The following is a 12555-nucleotide window of genomic DNA, read 5'->3' on the forward strand; positions in this document are numbered from 1 at the left end:
AAATGTTAGCAGCCGTTATTATTTCAGTGTGGCAAATTTTATGGTTTTGCCTACAAGTCTGCTCTCGGTAGATTAAAAAATTATGTAACAGCCTGAGAGTATCTGCAGTGGATCTCAGTTATCAGGAGAGGAACACAAGAGGAAAACTGCCCAATGTCAGTGGGGGTGAAGGGGTGTGCAGTCCAGAACTGATGTTGCCAAACACGGCAGACTGAGCCCCAGGTGCCCCTGCAGCACGCGGAGCTTTGGGTGCTGAGCACCTCACATGGAACTGCTGTGCACTGCACGGCTCTGCACTGTGTGGCTTATGGCACTGCTGGCTTTGTGTGAAGCAGTTCTGCATCTCTAAGTAAAAATAGTGGAGGTTTTAAATTGTCAGCATGTCTGAATTTCAGAGCTGTGTTCTTTAATTCACAGTCACTCCATTATCATCAGTCCTGGGGGAGTCTGTGAAATCCTTTATCATGTCCATGTAGTGTCCTGCACGATATCTGTGCCTGCTAATCCTGCATTTCTCACTCACAGATGCAGTACTGCTCACTGCAAATGAAGAGGAACGTAGCATCCTCAGGGCATTAAAGCAAATATAAAAAGTAAGAATCCCAGACCAGAGCTTTCAAGGACTGTTCAAACTTTTATTCATAACACAGCTGTTGAGTGAAGGGGGGGAAAAAAAAGAGGGGGGGGAAGGGGAGGATTGGGATTGGTATACAGCTCGGATTGCTTCTGCTCCTTCACCAAACTGTGTATTTAAAACAAAAGTACAAACTGCTGGCTTCTCTGGAGAACTGCAGTCTTCCAGTGTGCTGTCTGATGCAACTGGCACATTGATGGGAATATTTAGACTTAGGAAATGTAACCGCTGAATTTTCTACCTCTTGTACACGCTCAAGGAATGAAACATTGCATCTTCCCCAGCAGCTTTCAGCTCCAAATTGCAAAGCTCAGACATTTTCAAACCAGAAGTCCGCGATCAGCTTTTGCAGCCACGTGGGCTCACACCCAGCACTGCTGTGCCCTAAGACGTTGCATGGTGCCTCAAGATGCTGCCCACCCCCTGTGGTTCTCTGCTGCTCTCCATCGCCCTTCTTGAGGTAGGGGGAAAAGGCTCAGATTGTGAATGTGCGAGCAGCTTTACCTGGAGCAGCTCTCATGACCTTTCAAGGGCTGCGGGAGGCCCATACCCAGCACCAGTAGCTGTGCTTGTTGAGAAGCAGGTGGGTGCACTGCTGGGAAGCAGAGAAATGCACCTCTTGAGCATGGTAGGAACTTTGGGACTAGCAAACCGTCTAATGCAGTGGCCTTGTATATCAGTATCACTCTCATATCATCATATACAGTATTTACGTACCTCATAAATATGGAGTAACTTGTAGGAACCTGTAGAGACAATCTTATTCAGCTTTTCAAACTCATTATGCAGGTAATGGAAGCATTTTCCCTCTGCTGAGCTTGTTACACAATGGCACTTTGTCACTGAATTCTGACTTCATCAGCCAAGCACAATCCTGACAGCTTATGCGAAAATCATAAATGGATTATGTGTATTAAAATATTTTTGATACTGAGAAATGAATGAAGATGTCGCTATCTGGGACTTTAGTTGTCCTGAACAATTCAGCTGCAGACCCCACATCTGTGTAAATGGTGTTACTGCTCCCACTGGCATCATCCAAGCGTAGGAGAACCCTCCCAGCTGAAGCACAAGATATCACCATCAACTCGTTTCACTTTAGGCCTCCATCACAACTGACATCCCTGGCTGTGGTCCTGGCAGTGCTCTGCCGATGGAATGTACCTGCAGTACCAGCGAGGGCAGTGTGATGTTTCTGCCCTGGCTGCTTCTGGCCTTTCTTTGGACAAGTCTCAAAAATAGCTTTTTAAATTGTTTCTTGAACTGTCTACTCCTCTTGATTAAACAAGCAGGGTTAATTACAAGATGAAGCCCAGAATTATCTACTGGAAGATAGATATTTGTTAATGAAATCAACTGATCATTAAACTAATGATGTCCAGCACTCAGGGCCATCACTGTGATGGACAGTGCTGGTTTGTGAGTGCACAAAGTGAATGTAGCTGGCTCTGGCCTCTCCCCTCCCAGGCAGTTATTTGTGATTAGTTTTATTTCACCCCAAAGCACAACAGGTGAAGAAGAGGTCTCTTTTACACCTCTGTTTGCTCTAGAATTGCATCTATTTTACTCCTCTCTGAATTCAAGTATCTACATCCTTCTACTGGGAAAATAAATAAATAAATAAAAGGAAATGAAGCCATCTTAATGTTTGCTTGTTTTTTTTCTTTAAATCTTCATGGGAGCAGACAGGAACAAGCACTTAAAAATGCACACTGCTAAGACTGTGATAACAGGACCCGGGGAGAAAGGCTTCATAACTACCAGCTTTTGGCATGTAGTTCTGCACTGTCTGGTAATGAAGATGAATCATGTCTTTTGAAATCCTTTCTTTAAAATTAGCTTAAATGAAGGTGCAGAAGTGAGCATTCTTGGCCCTGGGCACTTCTACAGAACTTACAGTGAAGCTGATTGCTGAATTATCTGGCTTTTATTTGTGAGATGGGGAAAAGGCACATGGAAAGTATCCTGGAACTAAGGCAGGCAGTGATGTGCCCGTGACAGCTGACCTCATCCTGGCTGGATGGATTTGTGCCTTTACAGAGCAGAAGGGAAGAGGAAAAAGCTGCAGCAGCACTGTATTCTCATGCCCTGAGCCAGATGCAAGCTGGGCTCAGTCCCAGTGACGGGACATATGGCAAAAATACTTTTGGCAAAAGACATTCTGAATGGCCAGAGGTGTTATGAATTGCCAAGGCAGTGCTGAGATGCTGAGTCTGCCAGAAAGGTGAAGCTGCCTTTAACTCCAACACAGCATGAAACCTGACTGTTGGTGCTGCTGCAGCCCGCCTGCTGACCATAGGGCTCTGAGTTCGGGGGCAGCGCTGCTCTGTGGGTCTCTCATCCTGCCTCCATGTCCAGCTGGCCGAGCTGTGATAGAGTCACTGTGGACATCCAGCAGCATCCTGGAACTTCTGCTCTCATTTCCGTGTTGCATTTCAGTTTTTATGATGTGCTTTGCATCACAGGGAGGTTACAAAGGGGACAGTGCCAGGCACAAAGTGGGGAGCTCACCAGAAGCAGAACTCTTCAGATACTCTCTGTTTGTGGAAAGCAGAAAAAAGATGTTGAAATTTAGTAAAGAGGCTGTACTCCACCAAGCTTTTGTGCTGGGTATACAGAAAGGAGGGAGAGAAGACAGGAGAGAGGGAAAATAAGGGCACATCCATCTCTCTGTATTTTGCTGCTCTGCTAGAATCTGTGGATGCCAGATACTCCAATCACCTGTCTGTGGGGCTGCGATCCATCTCAGGGTGAGCCAGGAGGAGATACACTATTGGCTATTTCATATGCTGTGTGTCATCTGGCAGGCTGTATATGTAGTGAGGAAAGCGGGGACCACTCAGTCTCTGAGCAAAGCTGCTTCCAGTGAATAGCTCAGAGATACTCTGAGGATGGAAAGGAATGGGAAAGGCTTCCCCTGCTATATTTTTTTTTTTTGTTGTTGTTGTTGTTCTGATAAGCTCTGAAAACCGTTGGGAAATGGAGTGCTGACTGGTGAAGGACTGTGTGGAATAGCAATAAAGCACTTTTCCAAGCAGAAGTTGTGGGAGAAAGGAACAGTACCTGAAAGTAAATATTTCATAGGATTTCTTCCTACATAGAGAGAGGAAGTGTTTGGGGATATTTCAGCATCTGAATCGACTCCTGTATACAGAACATATGGGACTGAAAAAGAAGAGCAGTACCTGGAGAGTCCTGGAGCACAGCTGATGCACAATCAGCACAGGAAGAAGGACCCATTTATCAACTCCTTTATGTGGTTTGCATCTGCAGAGCATATTTTTATAATGCAAGCATGCATGTTCCTCTCTGCCACCACTGACTGTTACCTGAGCTCCCAGGAAGGAGGAGGGCAGGGAAACTTGCTGCTGGTCCCGGGGCAGCACTTCCTGAGCCATGAGCAGGCACGCGTGGTTCCCTCTGCAGTACATCTCCAAGCCCTTCTGGAGAGCGGAGAATCACACCGGCACCAGCTTCCTCTCCACACGGTACAGCTTCCCAAATCAGTCCTTCTTCCACAGTGATTTGGACCTGGAGGACTTGGGAGACTTTGACAGTGGGACCAAATACGAGGGCGAATCCCAGAGCAGGACGGTGCAGGCGCTGCTGATCGTAGCTTACTCAGTGATCATCTGCATCTCACTCTTTGGAAACACCCTGGTGTGCCACGTGGTGATCAAGAACAAGAGGATGCACTCTGCCACCAGCCTCTTCATCATCAACCTGGCCGTGGCCGATGTGATGATCACTGTCCTCAACACCCCCTTCACGCTGGTAGGACTTGGGCAAGGCTTGGCGGGGCGGTGGGATGTGGAGCAGGGAGGTGTGTGCATGCATACATCAACAACCTGCTGGTACACAGAACTTTCTAGCAGCTCTCTCTCCCTGCTCTTATCTCCTGGGCGGGCTGTATGCTGTGCTCAGCTTCCCCCGTGCAGATATGGGCTTGGTGCAGAGATGGGGCCAATTGCCCCCATGTTCCAGAGCCCGCAGGGAGGCCTCCCCTCCTGGTACTGCTCCCTTTTCACAATGGGGACAATACTGGGGTGTCCAGCTTGTGCTTTAGTGGGGAAGGGAGCTGGGATATGTTTAGCACTTGAAGGCACAATTAGCTGTCAATTTGCTATAGAAACAAGGCAAACAGTCGCTGCTTGTGAAGACTGTGAGATCTGTGCTGTGCCCTGCAGCCCTTTGTGCCTCTGACCAGAGCTGGGAGTTCTTTGTTTGCTCGCAGACACTAAATAATGGTAGCCATGAAGAGGAAAACAGAGTGAGGTGGGACGAATAGGCTGCTGCATTGCCTACAAGCGATGCTGTGCAGGACTGTCAGTGTAGCTGAGTTTGGCAGAGTCCTCTGAATCCTGAGCATCCCGAGTGCTCCTATTGTGCTCCCTGGCCATAGCTGCCCGCAGCTCTCTTCCACCTTCCAGAAGCACTCCCTGCATTGCTGACTTGAATTCCCCTTTTCTTAAACCAATCCTATGTCTTTGGTGTGGTTTCTCTGCTTTGCTCTTTTGGGGTTGTTCTGGGAGAGACAGTGTGAGTGTTGGCACAGTGGTTACATATTGGGCATAGGTAATTAAGTAACTGTAATCCCTCTTAGAAAAGAGCTTTGCATCAATTTTAGAGAAAAAGAAAATTGCTACGGTTTCGTTGTCAGAGTCATTGTTACTGAGTTGTCTCTGCGGGAGTATAATTAGAATTAAAATGGTAGATTAATTGAAAGCATTAGCTAGTCTTGACTAATTTTCTGTGTGGACATACGTGCTGCAGTAAATGTGCCCTATTTCAAATTAGCTTAATCTCCCTCCAGAATGAGTTATACCAAATGCTGTGCAGTGAGGAACACTTACTTAGCACTTGAACAACGTGTGTGCAGGGAGCAAAACAACAGCAGGTACTTGGAATAACTGCCTCTGCAGGAAAGCCACAAGAAGCAGCGCCTTCCAGGAATCCGTAGGGAATGGCACCGAGCCTTTCTGCTGCACTCAGGCTTCAGACTCCCCACGCCCTCCCCAGCAGCAGTGGGATTTCATGCCTGGTGGAGATAACATGGGCACCAGAGGTCAGATCGATGAGGAGGGCTCATTTCCTGGTAAAGTGTTAGTTGCTTTCTCAACTGGAGGGGAATTTTTTCCTCTGTTTGTCTAAGCTAGCTGACACCTATGAAATTGCTGTTGACGTATCTCTAACAACGTGATAAGAGGGAGCCAGCCTTAGAGATCAGTGTGGAGTTGTGGCTGCCATCCCCACACACTGCTGAGTGGCCATGAGCTTCTGGGGATGCTCCCAATGCAGAGCACCAGCTCCTTTCCAACCCATCCATGGGTTCTTCCATGAATTCATCTCTGAGTTTTGAACCTGTGGGGACTTTATCATGGCACTTCTTCCTTACAGTGCTCCTGAGAAGCCTATTTGCAGCCCTTCAGACAGTGCACAGTTCTAATCCATTGTTGCCTGCTTTCCAGGTGCGGTTTGTAAGCAGCACGTGGGTCTTTGGAAAGCTGATGTGTCACATCAGCCGGTTTGTGCAGTACTGTTCTGTCCACGTGTCCGTACTGACCCTCGCTGCCATCGCTCTGGATCGTCACCAGGTACGTGGTGCACCTAACAGCTGTGTTTGTCAGAAGGTAGGGAGCTACGTGCATCAGGTTTCATGTTCCAGTTCCTGAAATCCTGTTCTGTCTTGGGAGCGAAGGAATTGAGCTGAGGGATTCTGGTTTTCATGCTGCTGGACAAAAACCTGCTTCTTCGTGGTGATGGTGGTCAAACTAGAGAGGTTGTGGAGTTCCCGTCCTTAGGGATATCCCAAACCCAACTGGAGGCAGCCCAGGGCAGCCTGCAAGGTATGCTTTCTTGCAGTGCTGAAGCCTGCGGTAATGGCTGTTGCTGATAAGCACAACAAATGACACAGAGAAATCAAGTTTAAAACAGTAACTGATGCCACTCCGATTGGCTGGGTTGTGCTCCATCTGGTGTTGGAGCACAGATCATCCATTCCCATCCAAGGAGTTTGGTAGCCTGCTCGTTCTACAGATATTGCAGCTCCTGAAAGAAAATTCTGATAATGATGTGTTTTAATGAGTAGATTTTGGGTCAATGACCAAGCATGGCTATGCATTAAGAAGTGTTGGTTTAGCTACAGGCAAACACGAGAAATGCTGTTAAATCCAGAGCAGTAAGTTCCCCAGAACTGGAGTTAGCCAGCAGGGGCCAAGGAGGTATAAACAGAAGCAAGGGAACATTGCTGAGCAAATTGCCTCTAGAATTATTGTTAATCCTGAGAGGTAACCGAGCAGATGTGCTCCAGGGGAATTATGGAAGCTTGGTTAAGCAGGTATTTATAACGAGATTAGAAAAAAGAATGCAAAAAATACCGAGGACTTTATCAGCCAAGACATCACAGGGATGACGTGACAGATCTGTTCGCAGGTGTTATTTCAGTGCACAATATAATCATTTGTAGTCCACCAGAGATCAGTGCTCATCCGGCTTGTATGACTTCTCAAGTCAAACTGCTGGTGGTGCTGAGTGTTCCTTGCTCAGGGTCCTGGGATGACAGCAGCAGGTCATACTTGTATTGCTCGTTGTGTATTTCAGCATTTATCCTCTCAGAAGTGCAGTAAAACCAGATCCTCCTGTCTAGCTTGTAACACTGGGGGTGCAGAGCTGACACAGCGTTTCAAACTGCAGTGTGGGGCTGCTGGAAGGGTGACCAAAACATTGGAAAACAGCCCACCTCAGCAGCAAACTCTGCACTCCACCACTCCGTACTGCTGAACATGAGGGAATGCTGAACAAGGAGACCAGCTTTTATTTTATTGGTGCAGTTAGCCAAAGATTACAGGGAACTATAAAGCACCATGTCATACTGTTGTGCAAGTCCACCAAATGCCAAATGTGAATACAGCTGCCATCTATATTTGAGATCTGTAGTAAATAAGAGACATTTTGTGCTCCCCATGGTACAAACCAGAACAGACTCTTGTCTTTCAACTTCTGCCACGCTTAATGTCCCTGCTGGGTGTGCCTTCCTGTCTTGGAAAGCACACGTGCCGTTCAGTGTCAAATGCTCTCAGTTGGATGCTGATAAAACCAAGGTGCATTCTCTTTTCTAAAATCTGAAGCTCGTTTTTATCAGCTGAGGACACTTTAAATCCACTGGACTGGATGCTCTCTGCAGGTTATCATGCACCCTCTCAAGCCGCGCATGTCCATGGTGAAAGGAGGGATTTGCATCGTTATCATCTGGGTTATGGCCAGCTGCTTCTCACTGCCTCACGCCATCTATCAGACCTTGACGAGGTTTTACATCGGGTAAGACACTTACACAGTGCTCTTCCATAGAACATACCCAGCTTAGTCAAGGTCACCCAGATTCTAATGCGCGTTTCTCCGTCTGAGTTACTGAAATGTGAAGCATGGGGAAGCAGAGAAAATGGGGAAGCAGAGAAGTCTCCCTTGGCTTTGAGTCGGCGGTGACTTTCTCTTAAATGGATAATGAAAATCAATGAAATTACTTTCAGGCTTTTTGTTGATTGATGTTGGCTCAGAGATTCAGCGCTGTCATTTGAGTCAGGCACAGAAGAGAGATGCTCTTCAGCATTAGAGGGCACAAATGCCACTATGGATAAATATTTCATTTATATTTTCTGAGGATATGTTTAAAATATCTCCACTGAGGCCAAGGCTCAGGCTTAATGTAGAATTCTCCAAAGAAGCCCTCACCCATGTTGCTGAATGAGTTCTACTGCCTGTACCTTTTCTGAGATGCATAAGTGTGTCCTCCACGTGTTGTGTGATGTGCTGTGGGACTGACAGCTCTCTCTCTCTGATCCCAGGAACAGAACAATACGAACGGTTTGCCTCCCCAGCTTCCCTCCTCCTGCCGACCTTTTCTGGAAGTATTTGGACTTGACTACATTCGTTCTCTTGTATGTTCTGCCCTTGCTTGTGATCTCCATTACCTACACCATGGTGGCTAAGAAGCTCTGGCTGAGAAACGCCATTGGGGACGTCACTATGGAGCAGTACTACGCCCACCAGAGGAAGAAGAAGATGACGCTGAAGATGCTGATGGTGGTGGTGATTGTGTTTGCAGTGTGCTGGTTTCCTCTGAACTGCTACGTGGTGCTGATCTCCTGCAGGGCCATCCACAGCAGCAACGCTTTGTACTTTGCTTTCCACTGGTTTGCCATGAGCAGCACTTGCTACAATCCCTTCATTTACTGTTGGCTGAATGAGAACTTCAGGTCTGAGCTGAAGTCCCTGCTGTGTGTGTGCCGGCGGAGGAGCGCAGCGCAGAGCCATGCCCTGCAGTCCATCGCCCCTCCATTCAGGCCCGCTTGGCTCGAGGGCTGCCGGTACAAAAGAGGCAGCACCTGCCAGAAAACAGCATCACCCCAAAGGAATTCTACCAAGACAGACATATCCAGCGTTCAGCCAGTTGTGGCAGAACACTAAGCCCTGTCTGACGGCCGGGCAGCATGCGGCCTGTCCCACTTTGGGCAACTGAGATGCTGGTCAGCAGTGATAATGGTGTGGCAGCTGCTCAGCAGGATGCTGCACTTTGGGTAAAGCCTGCACTGTAACACTAGGAGAAACGGTTTTTAAAATCTGAAGCTGGAAAAGTTGGCACAGGGTTTGTTTGTAAACCTTCACGCCCTCCCTAGATAATAAGGCGTCTGATAACATGCCTTCTGTGTAACCTGACTTAGAATCCTCACAAGCAGGAGCCTCACCAACCTCAGTGCTGAGCTCAGGGCTGTGTGGCTCTGTGCCTGGCCCGGGGAGCAGAGCTGCTCACCTCCAGGTGCCGACTGATGACACAGCAGTGTTATCCCATCGGGAGCTGCCAGACCTGGGCTGTTAATTGGGTTCATTTACAGCACCATCCCAGCATCTGCATCCTGACATGGACGCCAGGCCTTCATTCTGAGAAGCAGAGGGATGCACAGAGAGGTGTGTGTAAACACGAGGGGTGGGGAGAGGTGTTCACCTCTGGAGGGTGATTCTCATTTTAACTGTGAAAAAAAAGAGATTTGTAGGTTCACTGCAGAGGCTGTCAGCTTCCTCTCCTGAGTGCTGCTGTCGGGCTGGTAACCTGAATTCAGGCTCAGCTTTGGATTGCTGCTATTGTTAAGTGATCCAGAGCTAATCGTGCAGGAGATGAGTTTGCTTCTGGAGTAATGATTAGCCGATTGTGTAACCATTAAGCTAAAACTAACAGTGACCTTCCTTCACTGCAGACTGTGTTCGTTTTTTGAATTTTTGGTCACTGACTCAGACCTGAGAATTGCTCCCTGATCTTATCCTGTTTTCTGTACAAGCAAGGCCGATCTGTCACAAAGCCATTATTTGATGTCAGTGTCTGGTAAGGTGACAGTGAACCCGATGCTTTACGTGACAAAAAATGAGAACCCATTATTTTCTTTCTGAGAAAAAGATTATTTGGCTTTATGGAATGGACAATTATCCTCCGCAGTGTGTGTGCTGACTCTTAAACTGCCTTCTTTTTCATTTTTAATACTCTCTTGTTGAAAAGTGGTCCAAGAGTAAATGGATTTTCTACTGACATCCATGTCACAGAAATCTGCCCCACGGACGGCCTACAATCCCACAGGTTGTGCACTGACAGCTCTGTGTGCCACCACAAATGGGGATGGAAAAGGATCTCATCAGAGACGGTGACTGAAGGATAGGAGATGGGACTGGGGGACCACTGATGTGCTGGGAAGCTCTGCAGACCTGCAGGGTGGCACACAAGGTGTGCTATGGCGTGTCATCTCACACCCCTCTGATCCCAAAGTTCACAGGAGCCTATTTTTCAGCTGGAATGTGTCACACCATGTCTCGGCATCACCAAATTCTCTGTAAGATCAGCACTGCCAGCAATGCTCAGTTACTTTACCTTATAACTGCACTTCACTCTTTCAGCTCATGTCTCCATTTGCTAAAATTCTGCAACTTCTGTGGTTTTCTTTGATTTATCCCAGAATATTTTGATGAGGTATAGAGCAGATGTTTCAAGTGAGAAAAACTGTTTGCCCAGTGTGGGTAGCTGCCAATTCAAACGTTTCTGAATGCTCTGTGGCTGCAAGGAACTTTTCTATGTTTTGCTAATTCAAATCTCACTTTGCGCCTTAATCCCCAAGGGAAGTATTGCGTTAAATAAGGATGAAAATTAAGCAGGTTTCATCTACATAAAAACTTCCATAAAACCCAGAGCTGAGAAACTAAGAATTAATGAGTTGTTCCGAATCACAGCCACCGAGAAACACAACAGCCAACATCATTAAGCAGCGACAAGTTTCAGAGTGTTCCCAGAGAAACTTGTGTGCACTTACTGGTGGAGCCTCGGCACAGAGGAACTCACCTAATATCAGGTCAACATCTTTGTAAGTGCTTAAACAGATCTGCAGTGATTGGAAGGACTTTTGTCTCCCATTCTAAAAGCATCTCAAGAAGCAATTTTCTCACTCTTTCAGTGAAAGCAGAGTGAGAAGTGAACTCTCCTCCTTTTCACAGAGCTTTTGTTTTGCACTCGCTTCCCTCCTGCTTTAATGGGCTGGTAGGAAATGGCCCGGCTGGGGTCGGAAGGTTCTTCTGCGTCTCCTGAATGAGGTCTCAGGAAGGATGAGCTGGGCTCAGCTCTCCGTGTAACTTGTCCTTCTGACCTCATCTCAATGCATGTTGGAACTGCTTCCTGCACTATTATTCTTTAATGCAAACTCCAAAGATAAGTCTGTTTCTGAGAACCAAAACCCAGCTAGAGAGTATACTGACAGCCAAAGCTCTTTGTGCAGCACTGTGCACGTGCCCTAATTGCTGTTTTCAGTTACCATTGGATGCTGTTAGTGTAGCGTTTGCTGCATCCCTCACAGCCCAGAAAGCACTTCTGCAGGTGCTCTGCAATGCTCCCAGTGACCAAAGCCTTTCCTTCAGCTCCCTGTAAGGGGAGCCTGTGCCCCCTGTAAGGGCCGTTTTCCCACATCAGCATTTCAAATACCTCCTAATGAGCTCAGAGGGTGTGGCTTATGCAGCTGCCATGGCTTTACCCTGCATTATCCTTTCAGGTGATGAGGACAGGTGGTTGCTGTCTCCTGATGGGTTCTGAGCAGCTCAAGCACCCAGCCTGGCCGGTGGTCTGTCCAGCAGGTTGTCAAAAGCAGCCTAGACCTGACAGCAGGATGCCTGGCAGCAGATGGAAGTAATGCGGCTCATCCCATTTTACATCTCTAAAATGAGGTGTTGGTCTAGGCTATATCCTTTCCTGCCTTAGCCAACTCAGACAGCAAAGTGATCATCAGCACCTGGTTTTGTGCTTTACAATGAGAGACAGTGGCTCACACTGTGTAAGGTTGGGTATTAAACATTTATTCTCTGAAAGAGTGGTGAGGCACAGGAACAGACTGCTCAAGGAGTGGTGGAGTCACTCACTGTCCCTGGAGGTGTTCCAAAATTGTGGAGATGTGGCAACTGGGGACATGGTTAGTGGGCGGGGTGTGGCTTGGGTTTGGTGATCTGAGAAGGCTTTTTCAACCTTAGTGGTTCTGTGATTCCATGATTTTTCTGCTCTTTCTCAGCCAACATGGGAAGGCTGAGCTGCCTAGGAGCTGGCAGAGCTCAGTATTGCTTTGCTGCAAGTACTGCTGGCTAAATCCAAATTCTGGCTCATCTGATCAATCCCAGCGCCCTGCATTGTGAGCCACCTTGTTGAAAGAGTTGTACACAAAATCAACATATTTTCTCTTATCAGGACGCGATATTGGTTATCAGTCCTCTTGTTTCCCACGGGAGGAAAAGGGCAGGAGCAGAGCAAAGAAAATACATCGCAGAAATCCACGCACATCGGGCGCTGCGGGGAGTGGCGGGACGGCGCCGCGCGTGGCCGCCAGAGAGCGCCGCCACACCGCACTGCT

The 12555-nt window shown here is 47.7% G+C and overlaps 1 protein-coding gene across 1 annotated transcript; it reads left to right on the forward strand.

Moving 5' to 3' along the window:
- Positions 1-720: 720 nt before the first annotated feature.
- LOC100550599 (probable G-protein coupled receptor 83) lies at positions 721-12027 on the forward strand. The gene is made up of 4 exons (XM_010715114.3): positions 721-4408; positions 6103-6228; positions 7818-7951; positions 8476-12027. The coding sequence occupies exons 1-4, from the start codon at positions 4031-4033 to the stop codon at positions 9095-9097; spliced, it is 1260 nt and encodes a 419-aa protein (XP_010713416.1). The 5' UTR covers positions 721-4030; the 3' UTR covers positions 9098-12027.
- The last annotated feature ends 528 nt before the right edge of the window (positions 12028-12555 follow it).

This window comes from Meleagris gallopavo, chromosome 9 (assembly GCF_000146605.3).
Source record: "Meleagris gallopavo isolate NT-WF06-2002-E0010 breed Aviagen turkey brand Nicholas breeding stock chromosome 9, Turkey_5.1, whole genome shotgun sequence".
In the NCBI taxonomy this organism is placed as follows: domain Eukaryota; kingdom Metazoa; phylum Chordata; class Aves; order Galliformes; family Phasianidae; genus Meleagris; species Meleagris gallopavo.

Excerpts from the sequence above, each read along its gene's own strand:
- LOC100550599 (XM_010715114.3), top strand. The coding sequence starts at position 4,031 with ATGAGCAGGCACGCGTGGTTCCCTCTGCAGTACATCTCCAAGCCCTTC. Across the intron at positions 4,409-6,102 it reads TCAACACCCCCTTCACGCTG|GTGCGGTTTGTAAGCAGCAC; the intron begins GTAGGACTTGGG and ends CCTGCTTTCCAG. Across the intron at positions 7,952-8,475 it reads TTGACGAGGTTTTACATCGG|GAACAGAACAATACGAACGG; the intron begins GTAAGACACTTA and ends CTCTGATCCCAG.